The 18,524-nt window shown below is 27.6% G+C and overlaps 1 protein-coding gene across 1 annotated transcript; it reads left to right on the top strand.

Annotated features, from left to right (window-relative positions):
* The first annotated feature begins 3,247 nt into the window (after nt 1-3,247).
* On the top strand, nt 3,248-10,877 carry LOC129972340 (40S ribosomal protein S16-like). Its single transcript, XM_056086444.1, has 5 exons — nt 3,248-3,433; nt 6,042-6,143; nt 6,658-6,754; nt 8,878-8,925; nt 10,687-10,877. Exons 1-5 carry the CDS (start codon nt 3,380-3,382, stop codon nt 10,830-10,832), a joined length of 447 nt encoding a protein of 148 aa, XP_055942419.1. The 5' UTR covers nt 3,248-3,379; the 3' UTR covers nt 10,833-10,877.
* The last annotated feature ends 7,647 nt before the right edge of the window (nt 10,878-18,524 follow it).

Here is an 18,524-nt window from a genome sequence, read left to right as displayed (position 1 = left end):
ATATTTTAACTTTTTAACCTAATAACAAATGATATATTAAGCCCCGGGTGACAATCTTATGGTTCCTCCCCAGCACGGGCCTATATTTAAAATAAATAGAAAAATAAAATAACTACTCCTCTGTCTCCAACTACAGGTTCGATTTCGATATTTTTTATTTCATAATAGTTTATATATTCCGCATTACTCTGAATTAAACCTTTCATGAATAATATTTTTAACATAAAAACCACTTTTGAATAAAATGTTATAATATACCATTATACACTTTAATGCTTTATAATTAAAATATAAATTGAACTAGACGATTTTAAACAGCACTAATAGTTAATTAACTCAATAAGCTTGGTATTTATATTTGTTATATTAGTATTGCAAATTTTGTTCACAAATATTGGTGTACAAGAAAGGTGCCTCCATATGACGATTGCTTTTTAATTATGCTTAAGGCACTGTTTTAAAGCACATAAAATGCATTGACAACTGCGCATTAAAACAAAAACACATTTTAAAGAATATAGGTAGTACAGTACAAAATGTGGAAAAGAAAAAAAAATGATTAATTTCTAATTAATTAATTAGTTGACATTATCCTTTCCTTTGCCTTGTATGATAAGTATGAAGAGCTTAGCACACACACACACACACACACACACACACACACACACACACACACACACAATAGAGTCTTTCTTCTTTCTGGAAACTTTCCTCAGACAAAGCCCCCCTAACCTTAATAACAGTGCCGATTTCGTCAATTTTTATGCAATTTAAAAACTCATGACGTATAGATACGTCATTAATGATAGCCTATTCTCCTCTCCATTTGGAAATAAATCTCAAAATCATTATTTCACTGCACGTTTTCATTGGAAAAAAAATCCATTATCCGTTTCATTGGAAAAAATCCATTATCCGTTTCATTGGAAAAAATCCATTCCCAGAATCGAACAGATTCTGAGAATTCTGTCATGGAAAAAATCCATGACAGAATTCCCAGAATCTGTTCGATTTCGCCACTTTCAGTTCCATTTGAAACCTCATTGCTACTAAATACATCATTTATGGTCGTCTTTGAAATAAAACTGAAAAAAACTATTTTACTATAAATTCTCTATGAAGGGGGGGGGGTATTACAAGGTATATAAATACATCCTTAATGGTTTCCTGTACACTTCAACTTTGTATTTTTCAGATATATCACAAAAATTATTGATGCATCCCCCAACCCCAACAGTTAGGTCGATTTCTTCAACTTTATCCGTCAATTTGTGTGTATAACTGTGTGCTATTTCTGTGTATAAATATAATTCAAAATAGAACTTTCAAATGGGGAGATGAAATATGGTCAATCAAAATTGTCTGACATTACTAAATGAATCTTATCAGCTTTATGGGAGAGCAGCTGCCTTTTTTAAATGCGGCAATATTATGGGAGAGCAATTGGTTGCCTATGGTCGCTAATTATTATCAAAAATAACCTTAATGGAATGAATATATTTATTAAAATACACAATGCGCCTTACAAACATTTATTTTCCATTTTCAGGTTATTAACCTTTTTTGGAAAAGATATACTATAATTTCCGAGATCTTTCAGACAGAATTTAGAAATGAGTTTTCTTCACTTTATAATGAATATAAGATGAGGGAATAAAGATATACATTTCTTGTAGTGTCAAATGCTTTTGCTATACCACTTTAAAAATTGCTATTGCTATAGCACTATTGTCACTATGGGTTTTCTTAGTTCAAATATGAATATATTCTTTTAATTGCATTTTATTGTTTTTCGTAAACATTGTCTGCTATTTTGAATAATTGGACTGTTCTTATCTAACTTAATGTGGAATTTTTCTTTCAGGAATTTTAAAAAAAAAATAAACGAATAAATAATGAACTAAAACTCAAAAAGTTACAATGCCAACATATTAGATAAATATGCTTTTATTGCCAAAATTTTTGTTACTCATTATTAGAAAAAAATTTCAAGCTCTATTATCAATTGCACAAATAAAAATAATCATTGAAATCTTACAATTGATCATAATTTTTTAAAAAGTAACTATTCTTTTTTTTTTTTATATATTCTCATTTATTTAAAGCGAAAGGTAAGATTTGTCTAAATAAAATAAATTTTTCTTATCATCTTCATATCAGTGTGGTTTCAAAATAACCAGAATATTTTGGGAATGGTTTTAGAATTAGTCATCTAGTTTAAAAAATATAAACTTTTTTTTTTTTATAAATCCACAAAATCTTTTTATTGCAATTTTAAATTTACAAACAAGCTTTTGCACATGCCTATAGGTATTCTAGAAATAAACCATATAAAAAAATCATTGATTTGTAAGGAGAAACAGAAGAAATATATTAAGTAAAAAAACTCGACACCAATTGCAAACTTTCTGGTTTCCTCACAATTTCAGGCAGAGCAGAACTACCCATTTGCAGAATTTTATTTGATTGTTTTAATTACTATCTTTAACTGAAGCTATATTTGGGCTATGTTGGAATGAAGTTTGTAATTTTGAATATTTCCCACATGACAAGACCAACACTGAACTGCACATTTCTCTCCAATTTAGCAATTAAGTTTCTGCATACCTACAGTAGATAGATGCTTGATCTCAATGGATTTAATGTCACCAACTCAATGCATCAGTCGAATCTTTGATGAAATCTTATCTTGAGTCCATTACTCCGAAAGAACCTTGCAATCGATATTGAAAGTACAATGTTCTAGACATGATTTTACTGAAAGTCTACTTAATCGGAGGTCTTTTGCTCATCAGATTTGATTGTAATAAAACATCCTCATATTGCTACGGTATGAACATTTAAAAACTGGGTTGACTACTCATATAACATCATTTATTCACAAGTTAAAAGTTTGAAGGTCTATGCAGCCTCATAACGGAGCGAAGCGAAATAAATTAATTGCACAAATCAACAGTCCTTAGTCGGTTGACATTTCATTATGAAGTAGTGGTTTGTAGCTTCATAAATGTCAAAAAAAAATCCATAAATCTGTCGAACCCAATCTTTTTTAATGTTGAATTCACAGCTGAATGTTTCTATTTCATTATCAAATGGTTAAATTGGAAAATATTTTTGATAATGATACTTCAATTTTGCAACTGCAGCAATTGTAGGATTAAAAATAAAAATTAAAATTAAAAAAAAAAACAAAACTCAGGAATTATCTTGTAAAATATGATTTGCTGAAAAAGTCCGTTTCACTGAAGTGAAATGCTGATTCATTTTCTTTGAATCGTGTGCACGGTTTTCACAAGTTTTTTCCACGTTGTCAGAAATTTGGCAAATATTATATGGTAGTTAGGTTTTCTTAATCTACACCATTTAAATAAAATAAAATATGGAACAAGCGCCGAAAGAATCAGTTAATTCCGTACAAGTTTTCGGTAGGAAAGTAAGTTATTTTTTTGTTATTTTTTACAAAAATTAAGTCCTACTTTTTGATATTAAGCCTATTAAAGAAAATATTTTATTATCCAATTCAAAGATTTTAATGAGAACAATATGTAGATTTGATTTTAAGCCAATAATTTTTTTTGTACCGAGAAATTCGTATAAAGAATATTTAGTTATTTTCACTTTGGTTGCTTGTTCTGGTCCTCGTTATTAATGCTAGTAATACAATTTGCATGTAAAGGTTTTTGTGTAATTCTCATGATGACAATCTTCGAATTATAAATTATATAACTGAGATACTTCAAACATTAGACTGGTATGGGATGTCATTAGTGGTTGTTTTAAGAGTGAATATCACACACATAAAGAAAAAGTATTTTTCATTAATAACAAATATCAAGTACTTTTAGAAAATTTGCATTGATAAAGAGAGAAAATGAAACGAACATTTTTCTTATTATTTATCGGTGATTTATTTATATGCAATAAGTTATTTTAACTATCTATGTTTCTACTTTGTTGGAACAGAATGCTAAAATCGAACTTTTCTGAGATGAAAAAATAATTATCTCCCTTTTTCTTTTGTATATATATTTATATGCAGACCTGAAACGTATTCACAACTATGATTTTTTCATTTTGTTTGGCCTATCATTTGCTTTTAAATTGCAATCACATTTTTGTACTCATTATAATTAATATCCTGATCATTTCATTTCTTTTTTGAAATAATATAATTTCAAATGTAATTATTAAAAATATGCTGATAATATTTATATACAATAGACTTAATTGTAATATTTTGTTTTTAGTTGCTTCTTTATAATTGCCAGCCCATGATTTTATTAGAAAAATTGTTATTCTTTAACCTATTTTTTTAATGGCATTGGTAACTTCTTTTAAATAATATACTTGACAGTTTTCATATTTTACTTCTTAAAAGCCTTTTCTACTTTTCTGCTAGAGTATTCATTGCTTTTTTTAAAACCAACATCTATTTTTCATCTTGTATTTTGTTCAGAATATTTGAAAACATGACTGAGTTATAATATTGTGTCTAACATCAGAAATATAACAGATTTTAGTATACTGTAAATTTACATCATAAATTTATATACTTAAATATTTTATTAATATTCTCCTTATTATTTTGATTCAATGTGCATTCATGCATATATACTGATTTAAGCATTTTCTTTTGATACAGTGTAGATTTTTTATGTTTCTTTGATTATTAATTTTTGAAAGCAATTCCCAAACTTTCATATAATAACATAGGTCATTTTTGTATAAATATCTTCAATCTTTGTGATGGATTACTTTTCATTAGATAATAAATGTTATATTTTTTAAACTCAAGCCTAAATAATGATTCTAAAATTGCATGATTAAATTTTCAAAAAATATCAAAAGGTCTAATTAATAGATTCTATGAATGATTCTATTCTTCTAGCTTGCATTCGTTCTGTGCGATGCATGAATTATATTTACTTTATTTTGGGCTGCATTTATTCTAATCTGAATGAAATGTATAAATAATGGAAGATCAGATTTTTTAAAATTTACGTAGTTGGCAATTGAAATTTCATTAAAATAAATTGCGATGATTGAATGCAGTATTCAGTATTAGTGGATATAAGGATTTTTAATAAGACATTGCAAATATACCAATTCATAATTTTACTTCTAAAAGTCAAATATCTCTTAATGAGAAAAGATGACCAAAATGATAAATTAACTATTTTAGGTAAAACTTAAATTTGCCAGGTCATCTAACAACAATTTTCTTTCGCGATTCTCCATATTAAATCAAATTTCAACGTTATTTATTATTAAAAAAATTACTCTGTTGAACAAAACTATTGGTTAAAATTCTGCATATTTGGATATTGAATTTATATACCTCAACCTGTCAATACAAACTGTGAAGATTCAGTCTAGGAAGTTTGTAGTCATCAAAGATATTATGTTTAATGAATTAACTACAAAAGAAATCGTATGGTTATTTTAAGCAAATGGCATTAAAAAAATGACTTGGGAACCACCTAATTTTATAATATTTTGGTCTGTTTAAACATTTTTAACTAGGTCATTTGTTAAACTCATTGGAGAGAGAAAAGATTATGCATTTTATTTGATTATGAGTATTAAAAATTGAATGATGTTGTATGAATCTAATCCTAACCGCTCCTCTCCTCTTTAATTTAAGTGAATTGTTAAAATTACTTTATAATAAATATCAAATGATATCAAGATTTAGTTAATTCATATTTTTCCTGTAATTCAGTGCTACGTGTCAGTGCTTCTAGAAATGAATTTTTGTATTTATTAATATTTATAACATCGATGAAAATAATTTCATTTTATATTTGTAGTGATTATTAAATGGAAAAATTCACTAATCAGCAATATTGTGGATTTAACTTTAATAAATTATGAATAACCAAATCAAATTGTTTTTCTGATTTTTGCAATGAATATATGCTTTAATAATATATACCATGCATATTTTCTATATATATTTTACAGTACTAGTATTACATATTTTCAGATTAGGCTTTCTTGATTTTAATTTATAGTTTAATTTATATACTTTTCTTCATTAGAAAACAGCTACAGCTGTTGCTTATTGTAAAAATGGAAATGGTCTATTAAAAGTGAATGGAAGACCTCTTGATTTATTAGAACCTCAAATTCTAAAATATAAGGTAAGATTTTATTACTTGTATTTTTGAATATCTTTTGAATATGTTTTTAATAAATATTGATGTTGACAATAATTATTTATTATTTGTAATTAATAAGGCAGTGTCTTATATAACTTTAAAATTCTGTATTTCTGGATATTTGTTCTATAGTTGTTTTAATCTCTAAATAAATGACTACATGTAACAATATATTAAACAAAATTATTCAAATAGTTAAGAGGGCTTGTTATTTTTTAAAATTTTAATGAAAGGTTAGATTTAAATTTTTTTTAGTTTTAAATTTCAAATAATAAATGAAGTAGAAGTATAAGTTTTTACAGTTCTGAAATTCGTCTAATATATTTCAGAATCAGATGGAAAGATTTAAGAAAGATCAGATCTAAAAAAGCTTTTATCTGAAAAACTGAAATGAATCTAAATATTGTATTAAATTATCAAATGGAATACAAATATTATTTTATATTAAGCATTTTTAAATAAATATATATCACAATTTTTTTTTCTTCCATTACAGCTTTTGGAGCCTATTCTCCTATTAGGTAAAGAACGATTTGCTGGTGTTGACATACGAGTTAGAGTGAAGGGTGGTGGTCATATATCACAAATTTATGGTAATTGAAAATAAACTCTTCTTTATAATTTGATGTCTTTCAGATATTTCTGGCATAATACATTAGTATCCAAATTAAAGTTAGAAATTTCAATAAATTTTTTTTAATTATTAAAAACATTAAAAATAAAAGGAGTTCTGAAGTAAAATTGAAAAATTGGTAGGAAATCATTATAGAAACATTTTTGTTTCGATTTTTAAAATAAAAAAAAATTAATTATGAATTCTTTGCATCCAAAATAAATTTTAAAAAAATCAAATGAAAATTGCCAAATTATGATTATTGGACTTTAAACTCTGGTTTATGGGTAGTATATGTTAGTTGAAACTTATTGAACAGCTTTTTAATGCATATTGTTTTCAGACAAAGCTGAAAACAAACAAAAAAAGGTTAATTTTTTTAGTTGAAGATGTTATGTGTTAATTAAGTTAAATAGAGCTCTGTATGAGCTACTAATGATGTTGAGTATAAATTTTATGATAAAATCTTAAATCCTTTCTATATTGATAATATTGTGTTGATATTGAAATAGTAATTTTCATGTAGACCATTATTAATATGGATTTAATATTAAATAAAATTCTATCTACAGATGGTGAAATGAATTATGTCCCTCTTTTAACATTTTACTTTACAGTTATTTTAAGATTTCATGACTTGAGTTAAAGTGCTTCAACTATTATTCACAATTGTAGAATACAAAAAAAAAAAAAAAAAAAAAAAAAAAAGATTGTGGAAAAAAAGTTACATATGGCATTTTTTCTCTTGAGTTCAGAATTCTTTCCAGATAAATGTTTAAATTACCATTGATCACATTAATTCTAAAATTATAAATTTCATGGATTTTAAAGAATACTTAATATCTGAAATTGTTGAAATTGACCAAAACTTGATTATATTATGCAAAAGACTTTCAAATGAGTATTTCAGTGAAGTCAATACACCCTGTTATTTGAAAATTTATTTTTATTATTAATTTGAAATTAGTATATTAGATACTTGTTTCTGTTTGTAGATTGTAATGTAATATCTCTTGATCCATAAGTTGTCAGCAGAAAACAGTTTTTCAGTTTTCTGTGTTAACTTCTGGTAAATGAAGATTCATCTGAAATTCGTTTTGAAATGACAGATGGAAAGAGTTTTTGATTAATGGAATGTAGATTTTTTTCCCCCTCAAATCTCTTTGTCAGAAACTCACAAATGAATTGTAATAAAAATTGTATGCTTATGGAAATATTTATCATTTGATGCACATTTTTATATTCCTTTATGATAAGGGCTCCAGTCTTGTGACTGCAGAACAGAACCATACAGGAAATGAAATTCTATAACTATTCTGTTTGAAAATAGATTTCTTGCATTTTTTCTATATTTGATATTGTACAATGTACTAAAATGTATTTCTCGGGTAAAAATAGATTGTACAAAGACATATTAAATTTGCTACTTTTATTTAAAACTAGTAGAAATTAAATTTAAATACTTCTAGATATATTTTTAACTATGTATTCTTTAGTGTACACTTGTATAACTTTCCTGGCTAAAATTTCGCACATTTAATCTCCCAACATTTGCTTTCATCACTATTGGTGACCCAACATTTTAGAATAGTAATAGTAGTTATAATGACAATTCCTGTTATGAAAAGGTTGCTATCCTTGTGGATAGTGAACAGATCAATACAGGGAAAGTAATTTAGTACCTGTGCTATAACCTGAAATGATTTTTTTTTACATTTTTTGGTGAAGTCAGTACTATACAATAAAAACAGCAAATTCTAGTGCTTTCATTCTATGAAACAAATTTCTCCATTATCTATTCATTAAAATTTATATGGTGGTCATAGTTTTTCTTGAAATACTAAAAGTCTCTCTCTCTTTTAATGAATTATGTAAGTTTTTACTTTTTGTCTACCTTGTCATATTCAGTTTTGCTTTTTATATTCCATGATATTCAGTTGCTTCTGTATAACATATGGCAATTTTGTGATGTATTGCAATTGATTTCAAGATATAAACTTCTTTATATACTTTTAAATTTTGTTATCTTTGTTTCATCATTGTGTTATCACATGAATATTCCATTGTTTCTTTAAATTTTTAATGTTTCTCTTTTCTTTTCAGCTATTCGTCAAGCTATTTCTAAAGCTTTGATTGCTTATTATCAGAAATGTAAGTTCAAATTGTAAAATTCCCTTTTTTTTTAAAAAAAAATAAGCATAATACTATTTTTGATCATTTTTATTTTTAGCTGCTATTAATATAATTGTTGTTGTTGTTTCTGATCCCAGGCGATATAGTTGCAGTATACCACCTCCATGAAACCAAAGATCTCTAAAAAGTCTAAAAACAATAGTAGGTCCCTTAAAATCTCAAAAATCGTAACATTAAAACATTTAAAAACATGATTGGGGTGGCTTGATCTGCTTTGCACCAAGGACATTCATCACAAATCCTCTGTCTGTGTTGTAAGGTGTGGGATTTGTTGTGCCCACTCAAAAAACGAGAGCCATTTGCTGTTTTCTAGAGATATTCAGATTGATCCTGAAAGAGATGATTGATTCAGATGGTTGATAGAGAGATCAACATAAATTGTTCTATACTCTGTTTCACCCTAACTTGGCAGTAGTGTATATTCTAGGTATGCCGAATCACAGTCGCTGTGAGGGGAACTGGGTTACTTTAAACTATAAAGTTACTAGAAATGCAGATCGCTGGCGGAACTTTATCTCGCAAATTTTTCGCCAAATAGTAAATATTTATTAACTTTATTATATTATCATTTTAAATCAGAATTAATTTTTTCCTTATTTTCATTATTTTGTTCAATATTATTAATACATTATTTTAATAAATCATTAAAGTTATTTCCTTTCGTTTCATTGTTTCTCAAAAGAAAACCCTAAATCTTTGAATATTCTGTAAAGCGTAGTTTGGTTAATGTTTTTAGAAAAGATATCTGTATCATTGTTCACATCTTTTAAAACTTTATCTAATGTTGGGATCTCATTTCTACGAATAAATGCATGGATTTTTCGTCAGATACAGGATAATGTAAAATCATCATTTTTACATCATCATATTTACTTTTTCATAAAATGACCTGAATGTTTACCTACTGAGCCTGGCTGCTTCTTTCCAGGGGTACTTAAAGGACTGGATGCCTTTATTTCTATTTTTATGTTGCACTTTTTGTTGATTTCACTCGTCTTGAGCGAAATCGGTGAGCACAACGTATTCGGTGATAACACTTTTTCTTTTTCAGACATTTTAGAAGTGAATAGAAATGACGATTCGAATAAATATTCAACAATCAAAACTAATAACTACTAATGCGATTAATAGTATCAAAAATATCAGCTGGTAAAAAAGCGAGAATAAAAAAGTACGAAAGATGATAATGGTTGGGAACTAAATGAAGCTGAGTTGGCGGAGATGTAAAAGAAAAGCGTGCCAAATATTTGACCTTGAAGACCGGTTCTAGCCAAAGTGGAATTCATTATGTCAATCGTTTCGTTTTATTCGTTCGCTTTATTTACAAAATACTTAACAGATAAACACTTCTAACTTGAGAATAATTTTAAATACATACTGATAAAAAAAGGATTTCTGTAATTTATGATATTATTTGATATATTTCTGAGCATTTTAACTATTTTAAAGTCAAAATTGATGGGGAACTCTTTCCCAACTCGGAGCGTCACATTTTCTGCCTTTTACAATACTGCCAAGTTAGGGTGAAACAGAGTATAATATTATAGTTGAAAAACAAAATTATGAATATCAAAGCATGCTTTGCCAATATATTTATGTTGCAATTATATTTGTAGTTTCCATTTTTTTTCCTTCAATATCTGAATACTGTGCCATTCATTATGTTAAAAGGGTGCATGTTATGTGAAATTTCTTATTCATATTTTCATTCCATTTCAGATGTAGATGAAGCTTCCAAAAAGGAAATCAAAGACATTTTAATTCAATATGATAGGTCCTTGTTGGTTGCTGATCCAAGGCGATGCGAACCCAAAAAGTTTGGTGGACCTGGTGCTCGTGCTCGTTACCAGAAATCCTATCGTTAATTCTTTTTTTGTCTGTATTAAAATAAAACTGCTTTGAACAGTTCATCCTTCTGACTTTTATTGCATTGTTTATTGACATTCAGTAGTTTGTAGATTTGAGTCGATTATTTGGGAATTTTTAAAAAACCTTAATTATTTCAAAAAAAAAATTAAATGCTTTAAATTATTTTAAAAATGAGGTAACTATGAAGTAAAATTAAATTTTTATTTTTTCAATAAAATTCAAAATGATGAGTGATTTTGAAACAGACTAAAGTGTGGAATACACCATTTGGAACTGTGTAGGAACTTGGGAATATATATTGACTTCATAGACTAAATAATAACATAAAGCTGCATTCAATTTAGCTGTAGAAATGAAATATAAATTGTTCTGTAAATAAGATACTAGGTATTTGTAAGTTAATATACTTGTCAAAAGATATATCATTAAAAGAAAATCCTTCAAAATTCCAGAATGAATTTTTTCTTGAAATGAAATGACAGCACAAAGAAATATCATATATTTAAATTATGATCCAAAAAATTTTTATCCTTTGTATGGACAAGTAAATAGTAGAGGTGAAGGTGAAAGTTTTTCAATACAATAGAAGCAAATATTGCCATTTGTATGCAGAAATGCAAAGCAGGCTTTTTGAAGATGCAAGTGCAAGCATATAAAGAAAAAGTTGCAAAAAAGCATGAGAATCGTATTTTATTTTAAATACTAGCTATTGGCATTAATATAATTTTCAATGGAATTTTTTATGAAGAATATTCTTGATTTTATATATATATATGTGTGTGTGTATATATATATAATATAATATAATATAAAATATCAATCTTAGAAGAAAATGATTCTATGCAATATTTGTATTTTTTTTTAGTGATGTATTGTTTATATGTATTTTTAAAATGCCTAGATTGTTGCCTATGTGCCTAGATTATGGTAATTTTATCTATGAAGATATCAAATCATATTTAAATGAAATTATAAAGTAGTAGTATTTTAGTATGTCTAAAATCTGCTTGCAAATATCGTATTGAGATTTGATTTTAAAGATTGAAGTGTGAACATTTTTGACCCAGCAGTTGTCAGCAGAAAATTTGTTCTTGAGTTTTCTGTGTTAACTTCTGGAACATTAAGATTCATCTGAAATTTCGTTTTGAAATGACAGGTGGAAAGAGTTTCTGATTAATAAAATGTGGATTTTTCTCAAATCTCTTAATCTGAAACTCACAAATGATTTGAAATAATTTTATGATTGTGAATAAAAATTCTATGCTTTATCATTTGATATATATCTTTACATTCCTGTATGAAAAGGGCTCCAGTCTTGTGGTTGTGAAACAGAGCCATACAGGAAAATAAATTCTATATCTATTCTGTTTGAAAATGCATTTCTTGTATTGTTCTCAGTTAAGAAGCTTATACATATTTTGAATTTGCCATTCCTGTCTTTTGAGACTTTTCTAATTTTAATTATTGAATTATTGATTGGGGCAAATTAAGTTCTTGGAAGTGATGAAATGCAAATTATTTCTTTGAATCATTAATGATCATATTTATATTTTTAATACATTGCACTATTAAATTGGGATCGAATTAAACATAAAATTCAATCATTTTGGAAATAATTATATTGAATAATGATATTCAATATAATTATTGTATTTTAACTGTATTGGGTTTGTATAAAAAAAGTAGTATTTAAAATTTTTAATTTGTTGCCATCAACTGTATGTCTATATCTGTAGTATGGCGATTTTTCATTCTAGTAAGAACAAATACTGCTAATACTCTGAACATTTCTGTGTGTGTTCGTATATACAGGGTGTCCCAAAAAGATTGAAAATTTAATTCTTTACCCATTCGAGATAAGTGGACAATGTAAGTTGCAAAATAAGGTACAGAATAAGACTACGACATTAATAAAAAAAATTTTGTGTTTAATTTTCGAAAAGATGTTTATGCCACCCTTTTAAGACAAATTTGATCAATTAGAAAGTTTATCTTTTCCATGCAAAAAGATTATTAAAGGGAAAAAGAAATAAACTCCCAAATAACTGCATCTTTAAAACCAAATTAATTATGATACATTAAAAAAAAATGAGCGATGCCATTTATTATCACATCACGTAAAATGCTCTTAGCAGAAAATAGGAGCCATATACAAATTGATACTAGAAATTTTTCGATCAATCATGCGATAGCGTGTGTCAAATACCCTTAAATAAAGTTTTAATAGATACAGATAAACAGTGGTATGCCTATGCAAGAAGCCGAATGCACGAGGCTTTCAAATTCATTTTATGCAGCCTCGTAGTTACCGTATATAATTAAAAAAAAAAAAATCATGCACACAATTAGATAAAACATTTTATAAAAGACATATTAGATCTTTTGATAAAAGAAAATCGTCTGCATTTCACTATGCTGTTTTTAAAAAATATTTTCATTAAATATTTGAAATGGTTAAATTAAATGAAAGAAAATAAACCGTCTGTGAATTAATTAGATTGCCATTTTGAAAAATTGATAAATTTGACAATGAATTACTTGCAATATATTTTGTATTTTAATTTTTTACAAATAAAAATGGCAATCTGAACATAAAAACAAGCAAACAAAAACAAAAAACCCGTAAGAATATGTTGCTCTGCCGTGAATATCCCTAAACAGACAAAAAAGGTTTTAATGTAAATATTTTACATTTTTATATGAAACAAATTTTATTTCTATTTTGGTATATGGTCCCTATGCAGCGCGTTCAAATTACAGTTAAGTATAACTCAATATTAATGATACGAATGTGCAGTATTTTTTGAAAATGATTTTATTGCATAAAAAATAAAAACTTTCCAATGGACTAAATTTGTCTAAATTAATAAAAATTTAACTTTGGGAAAATTAACGGGAAACGGGAAATTTTTTATATGATCATGATCTTATTTCGTACCTTGTTCTGAACTGCTTTGCAATTTACATTGCCCACTTATCTCTAATAGGCAAAGAATTAAACTGCATTTCAATCTTTTTGGGACACCTTGTATAATATATAAATGCAGGCTTGAATGAAATTGTTGAGTATGTCTAAAATCTTCTTATGATTATTATATCAAGATTTGCTTGTAAAGACTGATGTGAAAACTTTTGACCCAGGAGTTGTCAGCAGAAAATTTGTTTTTGAATTTTCTGTGTTAACTTCTGGAAAATTAAGATTCGTTTGGAATTTCGTTTTGAAATGAAAAACGAAAAGAGTTTCTTGATTATAAGAATTGGGATTTTCCCCTCCCAATCCATAGGTCAGTAACTCACAAAGGAATTGGAATATTTAAACAGTAAATGCATATTTTAGGAAATACTGAACAACAGATATTTTTTCCACATATCTTTACATTCTGGTATGAAAATAGTTTCAGCCATCTGCCTGGTAAACAGAGCAATGCAGGAAAAGTTAATTATATTCTGCTTGAAATTGCATTTCTTGGTTTTTAAATTTTTTTTGAATATAAATCTCAGTTTGATATAGTACAGTATATTAAAGTGATATTCAAGAGAAGGAAAAGGCGTTTACATGTATGCGCCTTTTATATTTTTAAGATTTTTCTGATTAAAATTTTTTAATTTTTGTCCAATAAAAACAATTCACTGATTTATTGTATTTGAAGCAAATTGGACTATTGAAGTGATAAAATGGAAATTATTTCTTTCAATCAGTAATAATCTTAACATTACGCTAACTAATTTAAAATTTTTATTAACATTGAATATAACGAACTGGATATAAAGTTCCTATCATATGATCAGAGTATTGTGAAAATGCAATTATTGTATTTTAGCTGCACTAGGACTGTTTCTAAAATACTTAAGACATTTGTTGGGACATTTTGATTTAGTAGTGCATTTAAAATTTAACTTACTATCGCACATTCCATTTTCTGTTAAAATTAGTTCAGGAACTGAAAGTGTGTGGTAACATGTTAATTTTGAATTTTGTTCTGTTTTCATTAATGTAAACGACATTTTAAGCGTCCGAATCAGTGTTTCTCAAGGTTCGTATGTGGGGAACAATAAAAGATAAAAAACGATTTGAACTATCAAAATCGTTTGTACTAAGAATATATACGGTCTATGAATACAAGAAAACATCTCTTTGAAACACTTAATACTAGCAGTTTGTTTATATAAACAAAGTATAGTTATATAACTAAAATCTTAGATAGCATGCATGTAGGGAAAGTAAGAACTAATTCAAGAGCGAAGGAATGTAAATTAGAAGTGCAAAATGTAAACGGTATTGCCTTTTACATTAAAATTTTATGTGCTTCGTAGTCCTTCCTGAGTAAGCTGTAATAAATTTTCTATTTTAATGATCCTGTGATTTGAATCGGGAAAGATTTTGTAATCATATAAGTGTCAATGCATTGATCAGCATTTGACATTTAATCCTCAATTCAATTTGATATTTTGAGTTTGTATTCCCCCCCCCCCTGATTGTTAGTACTATTTTGTATTAGGTGCATAGCTTAAGTAAATTCTTAAAAAAAAAAAAAAAAAAAAAAAAAGCACCGACCACCTAACTTGGCTTTCGGCATTCCTTTTTCATATTGGGTTCAAAAGAATAAATTGGCGGTAAATAGCTTGAAATGTCATTAACAAAAATATAACCCAATTAAATAAGACAGGGAGGTAAAATAAATGAATGAAATAACATTAGCAACACAATCTTGTTATTAATGCCATTTCTTAGTAACAATTTGAGGCAGAAAAAATCAAGCAAACAAATAATGGATCATGCAAATTCCTCTCGCCCATACGGCAAAAAGAAACAGGTGAAAAATGTTCATTCCTGGATTTGGAAACCCTTCCCTCTCCGTATTTGAGCATGCGTTAGAAGACGTTTACTTCATCGAAAAATGAGTGAGAGAAAGGTTGCATTGTATGCGTTTATTAATAGGTAAATTTAGATTATTTGCGGAATTAAATGGCATATTAAACACTCATTTTTCTGCATACTACTCCTTAGCGAAGTACAATCGACTATAAATGCTAATCTCAGGATCTTGAAGTGGACAATATCTAAATATTTGTAAATATCTAAAAGGGACACAAAGAGTTTTCAAATTCATTTAAAAGGGCTGTGAATAGAATGAGCATAGAAAATCAATTTCAAATGCAAAGAGGGGATAAAAAAAATCCAACTTTGACTGGGGAAAAATTGATTCAAACTTCTTATTCTAAAACAGCAGCAGCGTATCATTTGTAGGAGAAAATTAGTGCACTTAACCGGATTTTTGAAGGTTGTCATTGGACATCATACCTTTAATTGATCACATAATACAAAAAAAAAAAAAAAAAAAAAAAACAGCAGGAGGGTTTTCTCCAAAATTATCTTGCATAATCTCTAAGAAAGGTGGTATCCCAGAGAACGTGTTGCAGACTAGAGATGCATAATCCACGATTTTTTGAACAACAAAAATTTTTGCTATTATTGTTTTTAAATATTTGTTCCAAATATCTGTTATTTCAGTCATATTATTAATTAAAAATTATTACTTAGTATTAAATATAAAATTAGCAAATTAATTAATTATAATTAATTTGCTAATTCAAGTAACGTGTGATTGAATTAATTTATCTATTTCAGCTTACTTCTTAAATTTGATTTTTTTTTTCAAAACTATTTAATTTCTTTATTGGAGTAAACCATTTTCTGAAAAATTTGAATTAAATATATGTCATTTCTTTAAAATGTTTACTTTAGTTCTATATTCTACCAATAGATGGCGCCAGCAGTAAACAGAACATATATAATTAAAGTCATGTCACAAGCAATTAAAAATGATCTTTATGGAATAGTGCATCGACAAATGCGAATATCGGAAAGACACGAACACTCCCATGAAGTACAATGATATGCAATTCAAAGATACGATAATTCCAAGAATAACTGGTCCGTTCACTTTTCAACCCATTCACAGATTTCTCCTTTTCTGTTTTGTTCAAGAGCTTCCATTGAACAGATCGTATCGATTGTTACTTTCTATCGTGATCCAAGATCTGTAATCGAAATATCACCAGTAAGATCGTATCAAGGATTTCAATCACACCCCTCTTTGAAAAGTATTGATAACTGATATTTGTGACTTTTTGATATTGGTTACATAATAACGTAACGTTCGTAATATATTCGTCATCTCTATTGCAGACGTATGTGTTGGTGTACAATAGCTACAGAATATGGCTCTTTCGCATGTATTTAGTATTTTTACTGTATGAATTGTTTCATCCTTGGCCAGTATTTTGGGAATTAATCCCTGGCATGCGGTTAATAATTTATGAAAATCGAATTTGTGTTTTAGATCCGTTTTCCCCAGCCGATTAAAACAAAACTTTGACACAAAACAATTATAGTCAAAAAATCCCATACCAAATTTGATCTATTTAAGTCGTTGCGTTTTTGAGTTATCGTGTTTACATGTTTCTGAAAGTATTGACCGACAGACAGTCGCTCCCATGTTGGATTTGGCTCAAAATTCGAGAGGTTTCTACACTACAGATGTGAAATCTGTACCGAATATTCGTCTAGCTCTCTTCATTTTGTATTGTGTTAACATATATTCGGATACCCAGACAGGCAGACTTCCTCTGAATGTATTGTGCTCAAGATTTGACAGAAATCTACAAATTAGGTGTAAAAACTATACCAAATTTCATTCTTCTGTCTCAAATCTTTTTGAGTTATCATTGTCGCAAATACATACATACATATATATATATTTAAAAAAAAGTGTTTTTTGAACTAAAGGTCTAAAACTCAAAAATTTCAATTCCAATCCATCAAAATTTCAAATTTGTATTTTATGTCAATTACATTACTTTCTCTATACTACGTATACAAGAAAGTAAAGAAAAAAAATTATGCTGAATATGTATTCACGAAAAAAGTTAGGACTTCCTATCATTGAACGATTAACTATATTTGATCAAACTGCCATCTGACATAACATCAAATCATTTAATTTTAGTAATTTTTTTAAAAATCAGTGTTCATTTAGAATGAGGCCTGGTATCCCCCCCCCCCCCCATGAATCAGTTAATTATACGAAAAGAAAGAAGGAAGTTTTTTAAAGATGAAACATTGAGTTTTTAATAGATCGTTTCAGCGAGGGTCTAGAATTATGTCTGTAAACATAATAATTTGAGAATGGATATATGATGCCATTTTAATATATCCATTTAACATATTTGCGCCAACAGTCGGTTGGTTTAAAATTTTAATTCGCCTGGCCGCAAAATCATGAAATTATTATCGTATTGTTTAGAACGTCGGCAGATTGCATAAAGTGAGAAGTGACGATTTTATTCTTGCAATGCAATCGATAAAAACTTTGGAATTAATGGTTCTCTTTCTTTTTTCAAATTGATTTTCCGAAATTTCAAGAATTATACCCGAATTCTTGCATCTGATTTTCACTATCCCTTTGGGTATGAATTAGTTTGTAAGAAAAGGGGGGAAAAATCATCACCCAGTAGAATAATTTATTCTATTGGGAAGGAGGATTATTATATTAATTTTAAGCTCGAGCAGTGAGAATACCAAAGAACACAACGCATAAAGAACAAATTTTGTCAATATAGCATTGAGATGAACAAGTCAAAAGTTATTGAGCAATCTCCCATTTAGTTCTTGTCTTCCAATAGTG

Source organism: Argiope bruennichi, chromosome 6 (assembly GCF_947563725.1).
Source record: "Argiope bruennichi chromosome 6, qqArgBrue1.1, whole genome shotgun sequence".
NCBI classification, from domain to species: Eukaryota; Metazoa; Arthropoda; class Arachnida; order Araneae; family Araneidae; genus Argiope; species Argiope bruennichi.
Note: the sequence above shows the minus strand (reverse complement) of the source record. Positions and strands in the feature narration are given on the sequence as shown.

Coding starts and splice junctions, on each gene's coding strand:
- LOC129972340 (XM_056086444.1), top strand. CDS start 3,380: ATGGAACAAGCGCCGAAAGAATCAGTTAATTCCGTACAAGTTTTCGGT. Junction 6,144..6,657: donor CTCAAATTCTAAAATATAAG/GTAAGATTTTAT, acceptor CTTCCATTACAG/CTTTTGGAGCCTATTCTCCT. Junction 6,755..8,877: donor TCATATATCACAAATTTATG/GTAATTGAAAAT, acceptor TTTTCTTTTCAG/CTATTCGTCAAGCTATTTCT.